Below are 15,842 nucleotides of genomic sequence, written 5' to 3' on the forward strand. Positions count from 1 at the left end.
CACCTGACCCTGTTCCCTTAAAAATCTTGTCTTATCTGCATCCATTACAAAATTGAATCAAGCAGACTTTCTCATCTGGATATCTGGACTAATCTGGTTTTTGACCCAGTAACTACTGAATACTGAATTATCTTTAAATAAAATGCCCCGTGGAAATGAAGTGCATACTTAGTCTAGTAGACGTTAGGCAAAACAGCAGGCAAAATAGCTGACTTACATATGAATATACATGTATACAAATTATACACAAACCTAAACTGGAAAGTAAGGGACTGGTGAATGTCGCCCCCTGGACACTGTAGCTGTAAGTCCCTGCCCTGTCCTGGAGCCTCTATCTGCTCATGTACATTGAGTTTGCTTGTGTCTATGTTGATATACAGGGGGTATGGAAGATGACTCCTGACTGTGTATAAGGGGCACAGCACCACCTGCAATAATTTTGATGTCATTTCAATAATGCCTTTTTTACAACAGTATTAATGACTGTCAGAGAAACTTAAGTAGTACTGATTTGTTCTAAAAAAGTTACTGACAACTTATCCACATGAATCAGAGGTGGAGAACAAAAGACTTATGTCTGATAATCTGAGAATATTTTCCCCACACAATTGAACTAAATTTTTTAGAACAATACAATACTTGATTATTTTAGGGATGACTCGTATAAGTGTCAATTACCTGTATTACGAAGCCATATGTCAGAATCACATTAAAGTGTAAGGAATTAGCAGTTTCTTTACTTACAAAGATTTGTTGATGATTTTGTACATTGTGTACTATGACTCTACACCAGATGTGGAATATCTTACTGCCTGATGTTATCTGTAAAATACACACAAATACAAAATTATCATTAAAAACATTTCTGATTTAAACTAGCAGGGAGAAACAAATAGGAGAAGAACTCAAAAGCACTTTTTATGTTGAAAAGATAAACTTGTATACAGTACTAATTTCCTATAAAATGAAGAAATCCAACAGGTCAATAATCTATTACAGTAACTATAACCATATAAATGATCATCATTAAAAATGTTCAGCTTAAACAAACAATAAGTAGAAATTTGCCATTGTCCGTTGAACTTGACTATGTATAGTTACAAATAAAATCATACTGATGTTGAACAGTGAATTCTTGTTTTTTTTTGGTTTGGTGGTGGTGTTGTAGCACAAATTTTCAACGTTTCAGCTATATAAAGGCAGGTACCATGCCTAACCAGTGCTCCTAGGTTCTGTACCAGTACTAACAAGTTACCTTAAGCACTCATTCAAGAAAGCATCTCTCTCTCCTTTGATTGTATAGACAAAATCATTCATTATTCAAACCACTATGAATCTTGTAGGCAAGAATATTTTAACACTCTTAACCTTTTAAAGTTAATTATCAAATTAGGAATATTTAAAAGAATAAATTTAATTGTTTGATAAAATTTTCACTATTTATCTACAGGATTTGAGCTAGGTAATATTGGTTGCATATCATTACCAATGCTCCTTCATTCTACACCACGACCAGGATTTTCTCCTCAGGTAACTGACAAATCCCCTACGTGAATTACTGGTGAAGTCTGAATAACTTCAGACACTTATCTTTAGTCAAATAGACACAGAGAACTTAAGCAGCAACCAGGCATCACACTTGCAGCCTCTACCTAATGGGCTAACTGGACATGCTTATGACATTTTGTTTTTGTTGAGTTAAACATCGCACCGACACAATTGTAGGTCATATGGCGACTTCCCAGCACTGATGGTGGAGGAAGACACCAGGTACCTTATTTCATCAAGAGCGGGCACCTGGGTAGAACCACAAACATTTCGTAAGCTAGCTGGATGGCTTCCTCACACGAAGACCTTAACCACTCGGCCCCGGACATGCTTATGAATCAATCATAAATATTGTTTAATCTACAGTACAATACACAAACCTTAACCAGACTGTTTTCCTTGAAATTTGAACTGGAGACATGCACATCCTTTGACCAAGGCCCATTGGTTCCCCAGGGCCTAAATTTAATACCCTGTATTTTCTGCGGCTCAAGCAAGTAAGAAGGAATAGTGTTCTCTGACCCAGCAACAGCATGATGTTCTGTCTCCATGGTAACGACCTTCACTTCCATATGCTCTGATAAACGGTTCGAAACTGTAACAAGTCCCGATATAATAACCTGAAAATAATACAGACCATTTCCAACTTTAATTACATGTACATGTCATCACACTTCTTGTTTTATATACAATGGAAACATAGGTCATATGCAACAACTGGATTCTTATATATATGCCAATTTACCCATGTGGCAAATTAAAACTATTTATCACATCAAACACATGACTATTGCTATTTCTGATAAAACGAAACAACCAGAAAATTCTATTTTAAAACATATAAAAGTTGCCAAGGTGACATCTACAGCCCAGAACCTTACTTTGATTAAAGAATGAAAGCTAAACAGTGTGCTGACACCTTTCCATTCAAAATACTGTAGTTTGAATATTTTTTGTGATAAAAAGTGAAATTTGCATAGCGAAAATGTGTTCATACCTTATTATAAAAGCTGCTTAATATTACGGAGTGTTTTGAATTTATGTGTTGCTCTGTTTATGAATATCTGAGGAAATACAACAAAAATTATTGTAAAATTATCACGAATATCTGCATTAAGTCATCATGAATATCAAAACTGTGTAATACCTGGTTTTGCAAGTTTGAAAGACGTTTTATTGTTATAACCAGTGTATACTGTTGATCCGTTGATGAGACACTGCGTACGTAAGTTCCAGGCTTGTTTAACTCAACAGCATCACACCATTTCCACACGAGTCCATCAAGACAGATGTGTAACTCCTGCAAAATATAAAATAAACGGAGTGAGAGGTACACATTAAACGAAAATTGCTCACCCAAACTGCTTTATGACCATGTTTGACAAACAGTCATCAAGTGCTTCATTAGAAATTATCTAAAAGGTCTTTCGACTTTTTAATTCTAGGTGCAGTCAAGCCGAACCAATCGAACAAATTTATTAAACTTTCAAACAAGGATGCTCAAGACCAAGTCTGGCAAAGATCCATCACTAAAATTTACAACATTATAGGCACATAGTGAGGTAATTCAACTCGATCTACCCAAAAAAAAAAAAAAAATAAATAAATAAATATATATATATAGCTATCATTTACATAAACATGAGTTTAACATCATTTTTCAACAGTATTTTGGTTACATAATAGTCAGTTACCATAACAAATGCCCCTTGTATCTATGCTAGTAACGACTTACCTTTTTTTCTAAGTTAAGTGCCATCAGAGGTGGGGGAAGAACGTTATAGTCTTGTGTAAGATCTTCATGGATTAAATTTGTTCCAACTAGAGATCAACCTGTGACCTCTTGATTCAAAGTTTTACATCTATATACTAAGCTAACCAGGCAGGCACTGTAACCATAAACATATAACATCATTTGAGCTATATGAACTGAATAATCAATTAAAACCAAAAGTATCCTACCTGTTTCATTTTGTGTGACCTCCAACCATACTGGTGCATCTCACGTGACTGCAGTACCAAGTTCTCGTCCGTTCCCACCTGACCAAACCTTATAGGCTGCCGTGTGTCATTACATATCACATAGTGACAAAATATAATCTCATCTAGCTCACTGGGGTCATCTGCGAAAAAAGAAAGCAAATGATTTCATGAAACGACTTAACCTGGCATGCATACAGAATGATGTGGGAAATATATTATCTTTCATATAATGACTCCAGGTCTGTAATGAGCATGCTAGACTTGACCTACTCTGTGACTGGTTCACAAGATAATCAACATCTAGCATACTTAGGTTACTTACCTTTCACTACTACGATGCCATGCCTGTAATGAGCATGCTGAACTGTCCACAGCTCCTTGAACTACTCTGTGACTGGTTCACAAGATAATCAACATCTAGCATACTTAGGTAACTTACCTTTCACTACTACGATGCCATGCCTGTAATGAGCATGCTGAACTGTCGACAGCTCCTTGAACTACTCTGTGACTGGTTCACAAGATAATCAACATCTAGCATACTTAGGTAACTTACCTTTCACTACTACGATGCCATGCCTCTAATGAGCATGCTGAACTGTCGACAGCTCCTTGACCTACTCGTGACTGGTTCACAAGATAATCAACATCACATACTTAGGTTACTTACCTTTCACTACTACGATGCAGGCCTCTAATGAGCATGCTGAACTGTCGACAGCTCCTTGACCTACTCGTGACTGGTTCACAAGATATATCAACACGTAGGCTAAGCATAGGTGACTTACCTTTCATTATTTGACTCCAAGCCTTTAATGAGCATGCTAAATTGTGTACACCTCCTTGACCTACTCTGACTGTGACTGGTTCACAAGATATATCAACATCTAGCATAGGTGACTGAAAACAACAATGATAAATGAAATATACAATTTGGCAGTAAATTATATGATTAGTTGCTAAATTCATCTGCCCTGTGATTCTTGTGTAACAGTAAATTCCTTTTTAATTACAAGTGGACAAAAAATCTGTATAAATGCAGAATGCAGGAACACTGGGCTGATTAACTGATCACTACAACGCAAATGAAATATTGCTACAAACAACATATAACCAAAACCAACACACATATTTACCTTTGGAATATGTTGTAGGTTACAATTTCCAGACAATTCAAAGGGTGAAATCAGTTTTTCCATTGTTAATGTTTTATATTCAAGTAGATCTACACTCAGCTGACTTGAAAACTGAAAATGAAAATACAGACATTTTGTAGTTTTTTCTTATTACATTAGTGAATACTGTAGACTGGCTAAAATTTGCAATGGATTTATGTTTTTGCTAATATTTGCAAATAATGCCACTCAGGAATTAAAAATATTTGTGAAAAAATAATCTTCATCTTGTCTTAAATCACAAACATTCACATTTGGCAGATTCCTAGCATTGCGGATACTATTACAAAATAGCTAAATAAAACATATGCAAAAATTACCCCATGAACAGTTTATCTGGCTTTCAGCGAGCTAAGAAGAATACATATAGCAAGAGTTTTTCCATCATGCTAACACAAATGCCACTATTACTTTGTACACTGTAGGTAAGATATTTTTCTACATTTTACAACTTGACAGAGAAACATTCATTTGTCTTGTTTGTAGCTAGTTCCATGTTGTCTAATATTTACAACTTTTATTTAATCACTGTTAGTAATATTAACAAGAGATGTTCTTAAAGCATGTGTGCCCCAAATGATGGGGAGTCCCATTTTCAGTCCTGTGATCAATATGACCTTTGACCTACTAACCCCTAAAACAATTAGGTTCATCTACTTCATAAGCCCAGCCATACTATAAAGTTTGAAGATACTGGGTCAAGTGGTTCTCCAGTAATTAAGCGGAAATGGTTTTCAAGGTTCAGGCCACTGTGACCTTACCCTTCGACATACTGACCCCAAAACAATAGGGGTCTTCTACTTCATTTAGCTCAATCATGCTATCAGGTTTGAAGGTTCTTTGTCAAGTTATTCTAAAGTTACCATGCATAAATAGTTTTCAATGTTCAGGTTCCTGAGATTTTGACCTTTGACCACAAAACACAAGGGGTCATCTACCAATCATGCTACCAAGTTTTAAGGTTCTGGGTCAAGTGGTTCTCAAGTTATTGAGTGGAAACCATAAATATTAACAAAAATAAAGCCATCGCTGATGTTATCCAATGTATAACATATAAAGTAATATAGGGATTTTTTACCATAATGTATGTACGTAGCATGTATATAATTAACAAAAGACAGCTATCAGAGTGATTTTAACTTAAAAAGATAAAAAGAATACCAACAGCATCAAGACATATAATAAATAAAAAATCACTAATACTAACCTGAATCTGGTTCCTTGTATGTTGACTATGCCACTGGGTACCAGCTATTAGGGTGTTATCTAGTGAAATTACAGCAAATTCTCCTGTAGGTTGGTAACTGGAGCTCATGAAAAATGGTTGCAGCTTTGTTGGTGTTTCTGTAACATGGCAATAAAACCGTGAAACAGCATATTGGACAAGACCACAAAATTTTATTAAATGAAATTATATTTCACAGTATGTCCCTCTTCCTTAAGGTAAACAAGAGACCCATGATGGTCCTGAATCACTTACCTGTCCCCACATGACCCAGTTTTGAACTGAGTATGACGTCGTTTTTTTTCTATTATTTGACACAGTGACCTAGTTTTTGAGCTCATGTGGCCCAGTTTTGAACTTGACCTAGATATCATCAAGATAAAAATTCTGACCAATTTTCATGAAGATCCATTGAAAAATATGGCCTCTAGAGAGGTCACATGGTTTTTTATTATTTGACCTACTGACCTAGTTATTGACGACACATGACCAGTTTTAAATCTGACCTAGATATCATCAAGGTGAACATTCTGACCAATTTTCATGAAGATCCATTGAAAAATATGGCCTCTAGAGAGGTCACAAGGTTTTTCCATTTTTAGACCTAATGACCTAGTTTTTGACCGCACCTGACCCAGTTTCAAACTTGACCTAGATATCATCAAGGTGAACATTCTGACCAATTTTCATGAAGATCCATTCAAAAGTATGGCCTCTAGAGAGGTCACAAGGTTTTTCTATTTTTAGACATACTGACCTAGTTTTTGACAGCAGTTGACCCGGTTGAACTTGACCTAGATATCACCAAGATGAACATTCAGACCAACTTTCATACAGATCCCATGAAAAAATATGGCCTCTATAGATGTCACAAGGTTTTTTTATTATTTGACCTACTGACCTAGTTATTGAAGGCATGTGACCCAGTTTCAAACTTGACCCAGATATCATTAAGGTGAACATGCTGACCAATTTTCATGAAGATCCATCCAAAAGTGTGGCCTCTAGAGAGGTCACAAGGTTTTTCTATTTTTAGACATACTGACCTAGTTTTTGATCGCAGTTGACCCAGTTTCGAACTTGACCTAGATATCATCAAGATAAACATTCAGACCAACTTTCATACAGATCCCATGAAAAATATGGCCTCTAGCGAGATCACAAGGTTTTTTTTTTATTATTTGACCTACTGACCTAGTTATTGATGGAATGTGACCCACTTTTGAACTTGATCTAGATATCATCAAGGTGAACATTCTGACCAATTTTCATGAAGATCCATTCAAAAGTATGGCCTCTAGAAAGGTCACAAGGTTTTTCTATTTTTAGACCTACTGACCTAGTTTTTGACCACATGTGACCCAGTTTCAAACTTGACCTAGATATCATCAAGATCAACATTCAGACCAACTTTCATACAGATCCCATGAAAAATACGGCCTCTAGAGTGGTCACAAGGTTTTTCTATTATTTGACCTTCTGACCTACTTTTTGAAGGCATGTGACCCAGTTTCAAACTTGACCTAGATATCATCAAGGTGAACATTCTGACCAATTTTCATGAAGATCCCTTGAAAAATATGGCCTCTAGAGAGGTCACAAGGTTTTTCTTTTTTTTGACCTACTGACCTAGTTTTTGACCGCACGTGACCCAGTTTCGAATTTGACCTAGATATCATCAAGGTGAACATTCTGATCAATTTTCAAAAAGACCCCATGAAAAATGTGACCTCTAGAGTGGTCACAAGTAAAAGTTTACGGACAGACTAACGGACGGACGCTGCGCGATCACAAAAAGCTAAACATTCTCCCTTTGCAGCAAAAAGAGAGGGATATAGCTCCAAATGGCACTTCCTCTGCAATCTCTAAATCATCTCCACCTACTCTAATTAGGTACCATCATTATAATCTTCACCTCTCACCCGCATATACAGTGTATGCATTACTATTCGTGGGGAACTATTTTTCGGGGATTTTGTAGATAAGCCAATCCATGAAATTTAATCCCAACAAACAAGTAAAAGACCTTTTCCTTTTATATTCAGATTTTGAAATCCATGAATTGATATTCCCAAGAAATTGCCAATAAGCCAAAACTGGCAAAAACCATGAAATTTTGTTTCACAATATATATATCACAAACCTCCTTCATCAAAGTGTTACAAATAATTACAGACATACCTGTGCCAAGACAATGCACATGGTTACTAAGATGCAGCTGTACTCCTTCCATTGTCAGACCAAACTGGATAGCTGGGATCAGGCTAGGTATAAAACAAGAATCAACCTTCATTGAGGCTGCCAATGATGCCGGTGGAAATATTATTTCTCTGAAACAAGAACCGTTGATTGTTTTAATCACAATTTAATGTAAAATAAAGTTCTGCTTGTTTATTACGCACACAAGAAATTAAAAAATACTATATCTTATCACTGAAAGAATTTATGGAAGTTTTTTATTGTGTGCATATATAGTTGAAACTCAATATCTCAAACTTGCTTATCTCAATATTCCGGCTATCTTGAAGACATTTTCAAATCCCGTTCCCAAAACACTTGCACAAAATATCACTATATTAAGTCAAATTTTAGTTTTCTCCAAGTTAAAACACTTGATCCCTTGGTATTTGAGATATCGGGTTTCAACTGTATGTCATCTTGGCACAATAAATACATGTACAATTATTGGTGGTAATTTTTCTGTGCTACCTTAAGCATAACCCACCACCCATTAAAGCTGTATTCTGGTAAGTTTTATTCATATAAGATTTCCCATATTGCAATTTGTACATTACACTTTAACTGACATCACTGTACTGACTTTTGAAAAACAAAAAAAAACAACATTTTTGACAAGAAAAAAACGTTGATAACAAATTCAATAATTACAAACTAAATTTTATAAAAGTCAGGCAGTTGTTAAGAAGTGTAGGTTTACAAGTTTGTAATCAACTTCGACATTTAATAACATTTGATTTTTTAAACACATGATTTGGCTTCTGTACAACAAGGATTAAAACACAAGCGCCATTTGTTTTGCAAGACACCTACAGACACTGAATTGCATTAGATTCTGGTTCCTATTTTTCAATGCCAGGAACCAGGCTGGTAGTTAATCACTAACTATTGCCAGCTGTTGGTGCAAGAACCTGTCTCTTCAGTAATAAGACATAGGTCCTTGAATTCGACACAAACCTTAGACCTTCTGATTGCAGGGCCAATAAATCAATCACATGACAACTGTTGTAACAATACGGACACTAGTTGTTTTTTCAAGTCGCGTTTGTTTCATGACGAAAGACAACAAATTTCAAGGACCTAACCAATATACCTTGCTTTATAAAACACTAGCAAATACTAATTTAATCAAAATTTTACAATGAAATGTTCTATATTGGATAATGGCTTAGTTCAAAGAACACTGAGAATTATATGAAGTTTAAAACAAACAAAAATTGTTCATACTCATTTGTATTCATGATAACGACCCTCCATATCTTTGCAGCTACAAGATCTTGTGCACTCATTGCTCGGATATCTGGTAAGCTCACTTCCGTAAACTCATTCTCTTTTAGATCAATGTACACAAAGTCCATAAATTGTTGAACCAGGCTGTCCCAGTACTGCAGTGCACTCTTAGCCTACAAGTCAGTAAAAGATGTGTTGATTAACCCTTACCCTGCTAAATTTCTATAATGAACTTGTCTGTCTTTCAATTTGGACAGTATCATTAACTGTTAAAAGGGGTGCTTACTAAAAAGATACTGACTGAATGGCGAACAGTGCAGATCTTCATCAGACTGCATGGATGTGCAGGCTGATCATGATCTACACTGGTCGCTAAAGCAAAATCAATCATGTCCAGCATGATAAGGGTTAATACAATGAGTTCACACCGCCTCGATCACCTCATTGGGGATACTGCCGGTCCCAAGCCCGGGTAAAGGAGTAGGTTTGGGCATTGCGCATGGGGGTGCTACTGTTGATACTAGTATGTCGTGTTAGAATCGAAATAACAAGTTCCCAAGTGTGATTTATCGTAGAATAACCAGAGTTTTTCGTTCTTATGCGAAACAATATATTACTCAGGCCTATGGCCTTCATGATATATTCTTATGCATAAGAACTCAAAACATGGGTTATTCTATGATAAACCACGCTTGGGAACTTATTATTTCTTAATTAACTGGAAGTATAATAATCAAGATATACATGCATTCTGTAAAACCAGCTTGGAAAGACAGCAGAATGGTACATCACATCAACAACTGTTCAGACATAGAACTCTCACCTTATTTTCAATATCCGTAACATTAAATGGCACTGGAGTAGATGACATTGCAGATATAACTCTTGGCTCACTGTAACTCCAAGTCATGCTAGAGTTGCCTTCCCTGTCCCTGTTACAGAATACTATCTCCCCTGGTCTTGGAACTACCTCTACACCATCTGAAACATACAAGATAAAGTTATAACATTGCTGAGATAACTCTTGATTCACTGTAACTTCAAGTCATACCAAAGCTGCCTTCCCTGTCCTTTTTACAGAAGGTCCTTGAAAATGAAATTGTAGCTACTGTAATTCAAAATAATACCACAGTTGCTTTCTCTGGAAAGTGATCATTATCTGAGTTGTTCAAAATACTTATTATAATAATGGTTGAAACTGGAAAGTCAGGATGTATACAGCATAAGTTTGACTGTATAGTAATTATAGGTAAATCAGTATAAATCAGTACATAAATAACATCAAGTTACCTGTGTCCATAACATACTGAAATTCTCCAGATCTAAGATCATCTTTAGATGCATGTGCAACAAAGTCTGCAGTAAATGGTCTAGTACTTCTAGGCTCAGTATTGCTTTTATCTTGTTTCACCTTTGTGCTTGACTCTGACATCAGTTCCTATTATAAAGTTTCAGCAAAATATACCAATAAATTCAAAGCAGTAAAATTTCACAAATTTCCAATGTTGTAAATATTGTAAATATATACAAGTAAATGTCTGCTGGAAGTTTCGAGAATCTTAACAGAGCAGCCATTAGTTGATTTTAAATATGTATTAAAATCTTAACAGGCCTTAACACTGTGAAATTTCATACGAAACAAACTTCTTGGGCATGCTTTATTTCACAACAAATGAATATATGTATGGAAAAACACACTATCAAGGTCTATATCATTGGCTCTAACCTTAAAAGAATCAGGCAAAGAATCAGGCCCATCAGACTTAATACAATGCATAAGTATTTAAAAATTGATAGTCTTCCAAGTTCTGTATGAGTAGATACCTTATAAAACTCCATCAAATGATCAGCAATCAGTTTCAGACAAAGTGCATGCTCCTGACCAAAATGTACTGTGATGAGCCCAGTTGCTATGGTAACAACGCACTGGGACAGAAAGTCATAATCATCTCTTGAAATACGTGTGTATGTACCATCAACTTTCAGGCAACAAGGGCCGATCATGCTAAGCGACCTACTTTCAAACACTGTCTTCACAAACAAGTCACGCATGTACGATGTCAACAGGATATTGTGTATCTCACCTGAATAGTAATAAAGAAAATAAAATTACTAAGTTTTCTATGAGCTTCACTGCATGGCCCACCAGGCAGCTGAAAGCATATTATAGCATTGACATTTCTAAGGTATTTATAATTCAAACTAGAAATTCATGCTTCATTATAATTCACAAAGTGATAGCACTTAACTTTGAGTTGCGTGGATCTTCATTTGCTTCAGCAGTCACTTTTAAACAAAATCAATAAAAAATTTTTACTATAAGATTCAGTCAATAATCATTGTCTCTGAGGAATTCTTAACCTTTAACCTGCTGCCAGCAGGTGATTCTACCTTTGCGACCAGTGCAGACCAAGATGAGCCTGAACATCCATGGTCTGCACTGTTCGCTATTCAGTTAGTAAATTTTCAGTTAACACCCTTTCGAATAAATAATGGTACTGCCCTAACCAGTCCATTTTAGAAATTTAGCAGGGTAAAGGTTAAAAACTAACATAATACAACCCTTTTATTTCCCTCACATTCAATATGTGACCTCCCAGAACAGTTTGATGCTACTTTAGTTTAATCTGGCTACATCAAATAAAACAGCCATACCATTTACTTTGTCATACTCAACACTTAACACCATTACTTTTTTTACAACTGGGAATACAGGCATCCCAACCTCCAGATCAATTCTTCCAATGCTGACAAATTTTCAAAACAATCGTAATATTTCCATTGTAATATAATTTTTATCGTCACTGTCTGTAATTAACATAATCAAATAGGTCAAAAGAGATATTTGCCTGCATTGGATGTGGAAAATGGGGGGAAAGTGGTTGAACAGGGTAGGGGTGATTTTTCCTACATCCCTGTAACTGCAGTAACCAGTACAGAGTGGATGAAAGTGTTACCGCCAAGTATATCTTATATTTGATAAATTGCATGTTGCACACACTTTACCTCATAACAAAGCAGTGTAAGTTTATGCTCTGTTTATCTTGAAACAGTTCCAAAATTAGCACAGACTTTCAACTCTATCTTGTGGCCCTTTGTACTACAGAAATGTATCTAACTGGTCAGTTTTATATCCCACTTTTTAATGCACAACATATTTCAGGGTTACCTTTATCATTGTGATGAAAGTCTGCTCGTCCGCTGAAGCTACCAAATGATGTAATAATTTCTGGCTTTTCATCACAAGGTTTGGTTTCCATGGCAACCATCACCTGTCCCGTTTGTAGTTCTACACTACTGATGCCACTTAAGCCTCCTGAAATTAATGAATATATATGATAGTTTGTAAAACATTTCCCCCTTACTCATTCTACGATCCAAATATAAAACCTGTCTTTCAAATGGGTTTTCAAGATATGTCAACAGTCTGATTCACATTACATAGCACTTGAGAACATTTCACTTGGATTTTTGCCAATTTATGATAGAAAATCGAACAAAATCAAACAAAACAAGGCCTTGGGCTGATTGTTTTTGTACATGCTAAATGCACTTAAAAATGTGCCTTTTTTTCCTCACTTTATTCTAAATCCCTTTTAATACCAACCTTTGCGATATTGTACATCATATGATTTTTTTATAAAAATTTTAATTAAATTATATCGTAACACAATTTTTCAGTCTGTGTTTTATAAATGTAACCAGAAGGAATGTGTACTTACCGGAAGAACCAGGTGATTCATTACCAGCTGATTTTGGAGATCTTGTTCTGTCAAATTTCTTCTGTTTCCTTGGTAACACTGTTTTATAGTACTCTTCAGCTTGTCTTATCTTTGGAAATGAAACATTCAGTCTTACCGGTCTTTCAATTTTCAATATAATTTTACCTGAAACAAGAAAAACTACATTTGTTTAGTAAAACCACAACTGTTTTGCTTTGATTTAACACCCACTGTGTGTAACTGACAACTCCCCATTTTTGAGAAGCTCTGTGCAACATTGAGGCTCTAGTTGTATGTAATTTGCTCAATACTTTTAGCAATTTTAATTTTTTTTTTGGAATACTCTGTCCAGATTATATTAATAGCTAATGTGAGCTTATGTTTTCTAACATTAAACTGCAAACAAAATTACAAGTTTTGAAATAAATAAAACCATTTAAATCTTACCAGGCTTGAAGAGGAAATCCACTACAGATAGTGTGAACAGACTGGCCGGTATCCCAGTAGACTGGTGCGGCTGTCCTGGTCGTGTCTCTAACCAGTATTCCATAAAGTCAGAACAGTCTGGCATCAATTTGACATCACTCACTGTAAAATAGAACAGTACTATGCGTTTCTTTCAGTTTTCTTTGACCATGGGAAACAAAATTTTATTACCGACTGTGTATTACAACAAAGCTAAAATATGTCAACTGTGACATATTCTTAAAACAAATCTGACTGTAAATCATAATGATATTTACAAACACAAATTTATGTTAAAAATTATCTTTATAAAAAATTTATAGAAAACAAATATTGAAATACCAATGAGTTCTGTTATAAATAGCCTTTGTGTTTTTCAATTTTAATGAATTTCTTTACCTGGAATCAGTGTTTTCTCATGTGTTCCTTTAACCAGAATATCATAACAAGACATTTCAAATTTCTGGTGATCCAGCTGACACGACAGGACTGTATGAGGCTGTGAGATGTAAAAGAACAGAAATGGTTCGAGACATGTTGTACCGGCAGGGATAACTTTAACCTCCTGGCTCGAGTTCATCTGATACATTTGCATCAGATAAGGATCCTCATAACTCATATGTTCATACTGTGAAGCATCTGTATCATCATGAAATCCCCCATCAACCCTCCATTCCAAGTCCTGTTTAGTACTCTTCTTCTTTTTCTTACTGCTATGATATTTCCCTGTTTCTTGTTTTGTTTCAGTCTCAGTATTCTTATGTGTATATAATGTGCAGGAAATCCTTCCTGCGGTCAAAAGTAGGTCAACTGGTGTCAAGGCCATATTGGTATTTGTCTTACTCTGACCTTGACCTCTGACATCAGGTTTAACAGTTGACCTTTGAACCGTGGCTGCTGACGCATCACTGCCTATGCCACTGTCTTGTACAGAGCTGCTCTCCTCCATGTTTTCGTCACGCTTTTCTACGCTGGATTTCAAAGTTCTCAAGGTCTCTGTGACCTTCCTGTGCATGAGATGAATCTGATTGGTGCTTATATGAAGGTCAAGGTCACTCACAACATTGAACTCTAATCCATATCCACAAACCAATCTTGCCTTAAAAGAAACATTCATTGTATAAAAACATTATATAAAACTTGTATTTAACATGTAGAGCTAACAATTCATATTATTCATCTTAATGTTTTATTCTAATGGCTTATATGTTTGAGAAAAGGAGGACACAGACCAACTCATAAAAGATTTATACATTCAGCTGGCATAAACTAAATTTTATGCAATTTATAAGTCACTTACAAGCCAGGCATAAGTTGCATGTAAGGAACATGTAAGGTTGGTAAATAATTCAGAAAACCAAAGTAAGTTATCTTCAAACGTTCCTTACCTTTAAACTCTGCTGAATTGGATGTGTGTTTGAAAACAACATAAAATAAGTTCAACATGTGTTATTTTATATATCATATACCAAGGTCAAAGGTTATAATATACCTGGGTCCAAGGTTAACTAATACCAAGGTCAAAAGTTATCATACACCTGGGCCAAAGTTTATCATATTTCAAGGTCAAAGGTTCTCACATACCTGGGTAAAAAACTTATCATATATCATGGTCAAAGGCTATCATATACAAAGGTCAAAGGTATTCATATACCTGGATCCAAGGTTATCAGTGACAAGTTCAAAGGATTTCATATACCAAAGTTAAAATTTTGGTTCAATGAAAGATAAAATGCATATTCTAGAGTTACTGAGCTTGAGTTCAGTATATATTCCAGAGTTACCTTCCTTGAGTTTTGTATATATTCCAGAGTTACTGACCTTGAGTTCAGTATATATTCCAGAGTTACCTTCCTTGAGTTTTGTGTATATTCCAGAGTTACTGACCTTGAGTTCGGGGTATATTCCAGAGTTACCTACCTTGAGTTCAGTGCTTTCCAGCCCAGGTGTGTAGTTAACAAGTGCTGGAGCCAGCACAAGTTTCAGATCACATGGTGACAGCAAGGGGAATAACTGAACATCTTCATGCTCTTCTCTAAAATATTAATAAAATTATGAAGTCTAGGAAATATTTCTGCATGAAAAATTTACTAGCAAATGACATAGCGCGATCTATCAAAAGTGGTATTTCATCAGCAGAAATAGCAAAAATATTGTTGGACACTGGCATCATAACATAATACGGAGCTCCCTTGGGGTGTATAAAATCAGAAATACCTGGATATTGATACTTTCAACTTACAGTGAAACAAATCC

General features: G+C 35.5%; 1 protein-coding gene across 1 annotated transcript in view; it reads right to left on the reverse strand.

The window, feature by feature from the left end:
• LOC123565511 (intermembrane lipid transfer protein VPS13B-like) overlaps positions 1-15,842 on the reverse strand; it is a 76,593-nt gene that overhangs the window by 17,985 nt on the left and 42,766 nt on the right. Inside the window, exons 25-42 of the mRNA XM_053549368.1 lie at positions 15,507-15,621; positions 13,986-14,685; positions 13,569-13,709; positions 13,122-13,286; positions 12,569-12,715; positions 11,224-11,483; positions 10,690-10,837; positions 10,223-10,380; positions 9,397-9,572; positions 8,113-8,261; positions 5,914-6,050; positions 4,668-4,778; positions 4,320-4,431; positions 3,511-3,671; positions 2,696-2,848; positions 1,929-2,168; positions 745-822; positions 253-428 (exon numbers count right to left, since the gene is read on the reverse strand). Coding sequence (XP_053405343.1) covers positions 253-428; positions 745-822; positions 1,929-2,168; positions 2,696-2,848; positions 3,511-3,671; positions 4,320-4,431; positions 4,668-4,778; positions 5,914-6,050; positions 8,113-8,261; positions 9,397-9,572; positions 10,223-10,380; positions 10,690-10,837; positions 11,224-11,483; positions 12,569-12,715; positions 13,122-13,286; positions 13,569-13,709; positions 13,986-14,685; positions 15,507-15,621 — 3,327 coding nt within the window. The remainder of the gene's footprint in view (positions 1-252; positions 429-744; positions 823-1,928; positions 2,169-2,695; positions 2,849-3,510; positions 3,672-4,319; positions 4,432-4,667; positions 4,779-5,913; positions 6,051-8,112; positions 8,262-9,396; positions 9,573-10,222; positions 10,381-10,689; positions 10,838-11,223; positions 11,484-12,568; positions 12,716-13,121; positions 13,287-13,568; positions 13,710-13,985; positions 14,686-15,506; positions 15,622-15,842) is intronic.

The sequence above is a fragment of the Mercenaria mercenaria genome, chromosome 8 (assembly GCF_021730395.1).
Source record: "Mercenaria mercenaria strain notata chromosome 8, MADL_Memer_1, whole genome shotgun sequence".
Taxonomy (NCBI): Eukaryota; Metazoa; Mollusca; class Bivalvia; order Venerida; family Veneridae; genus Mercenaria; species Mercenaria mercenaria.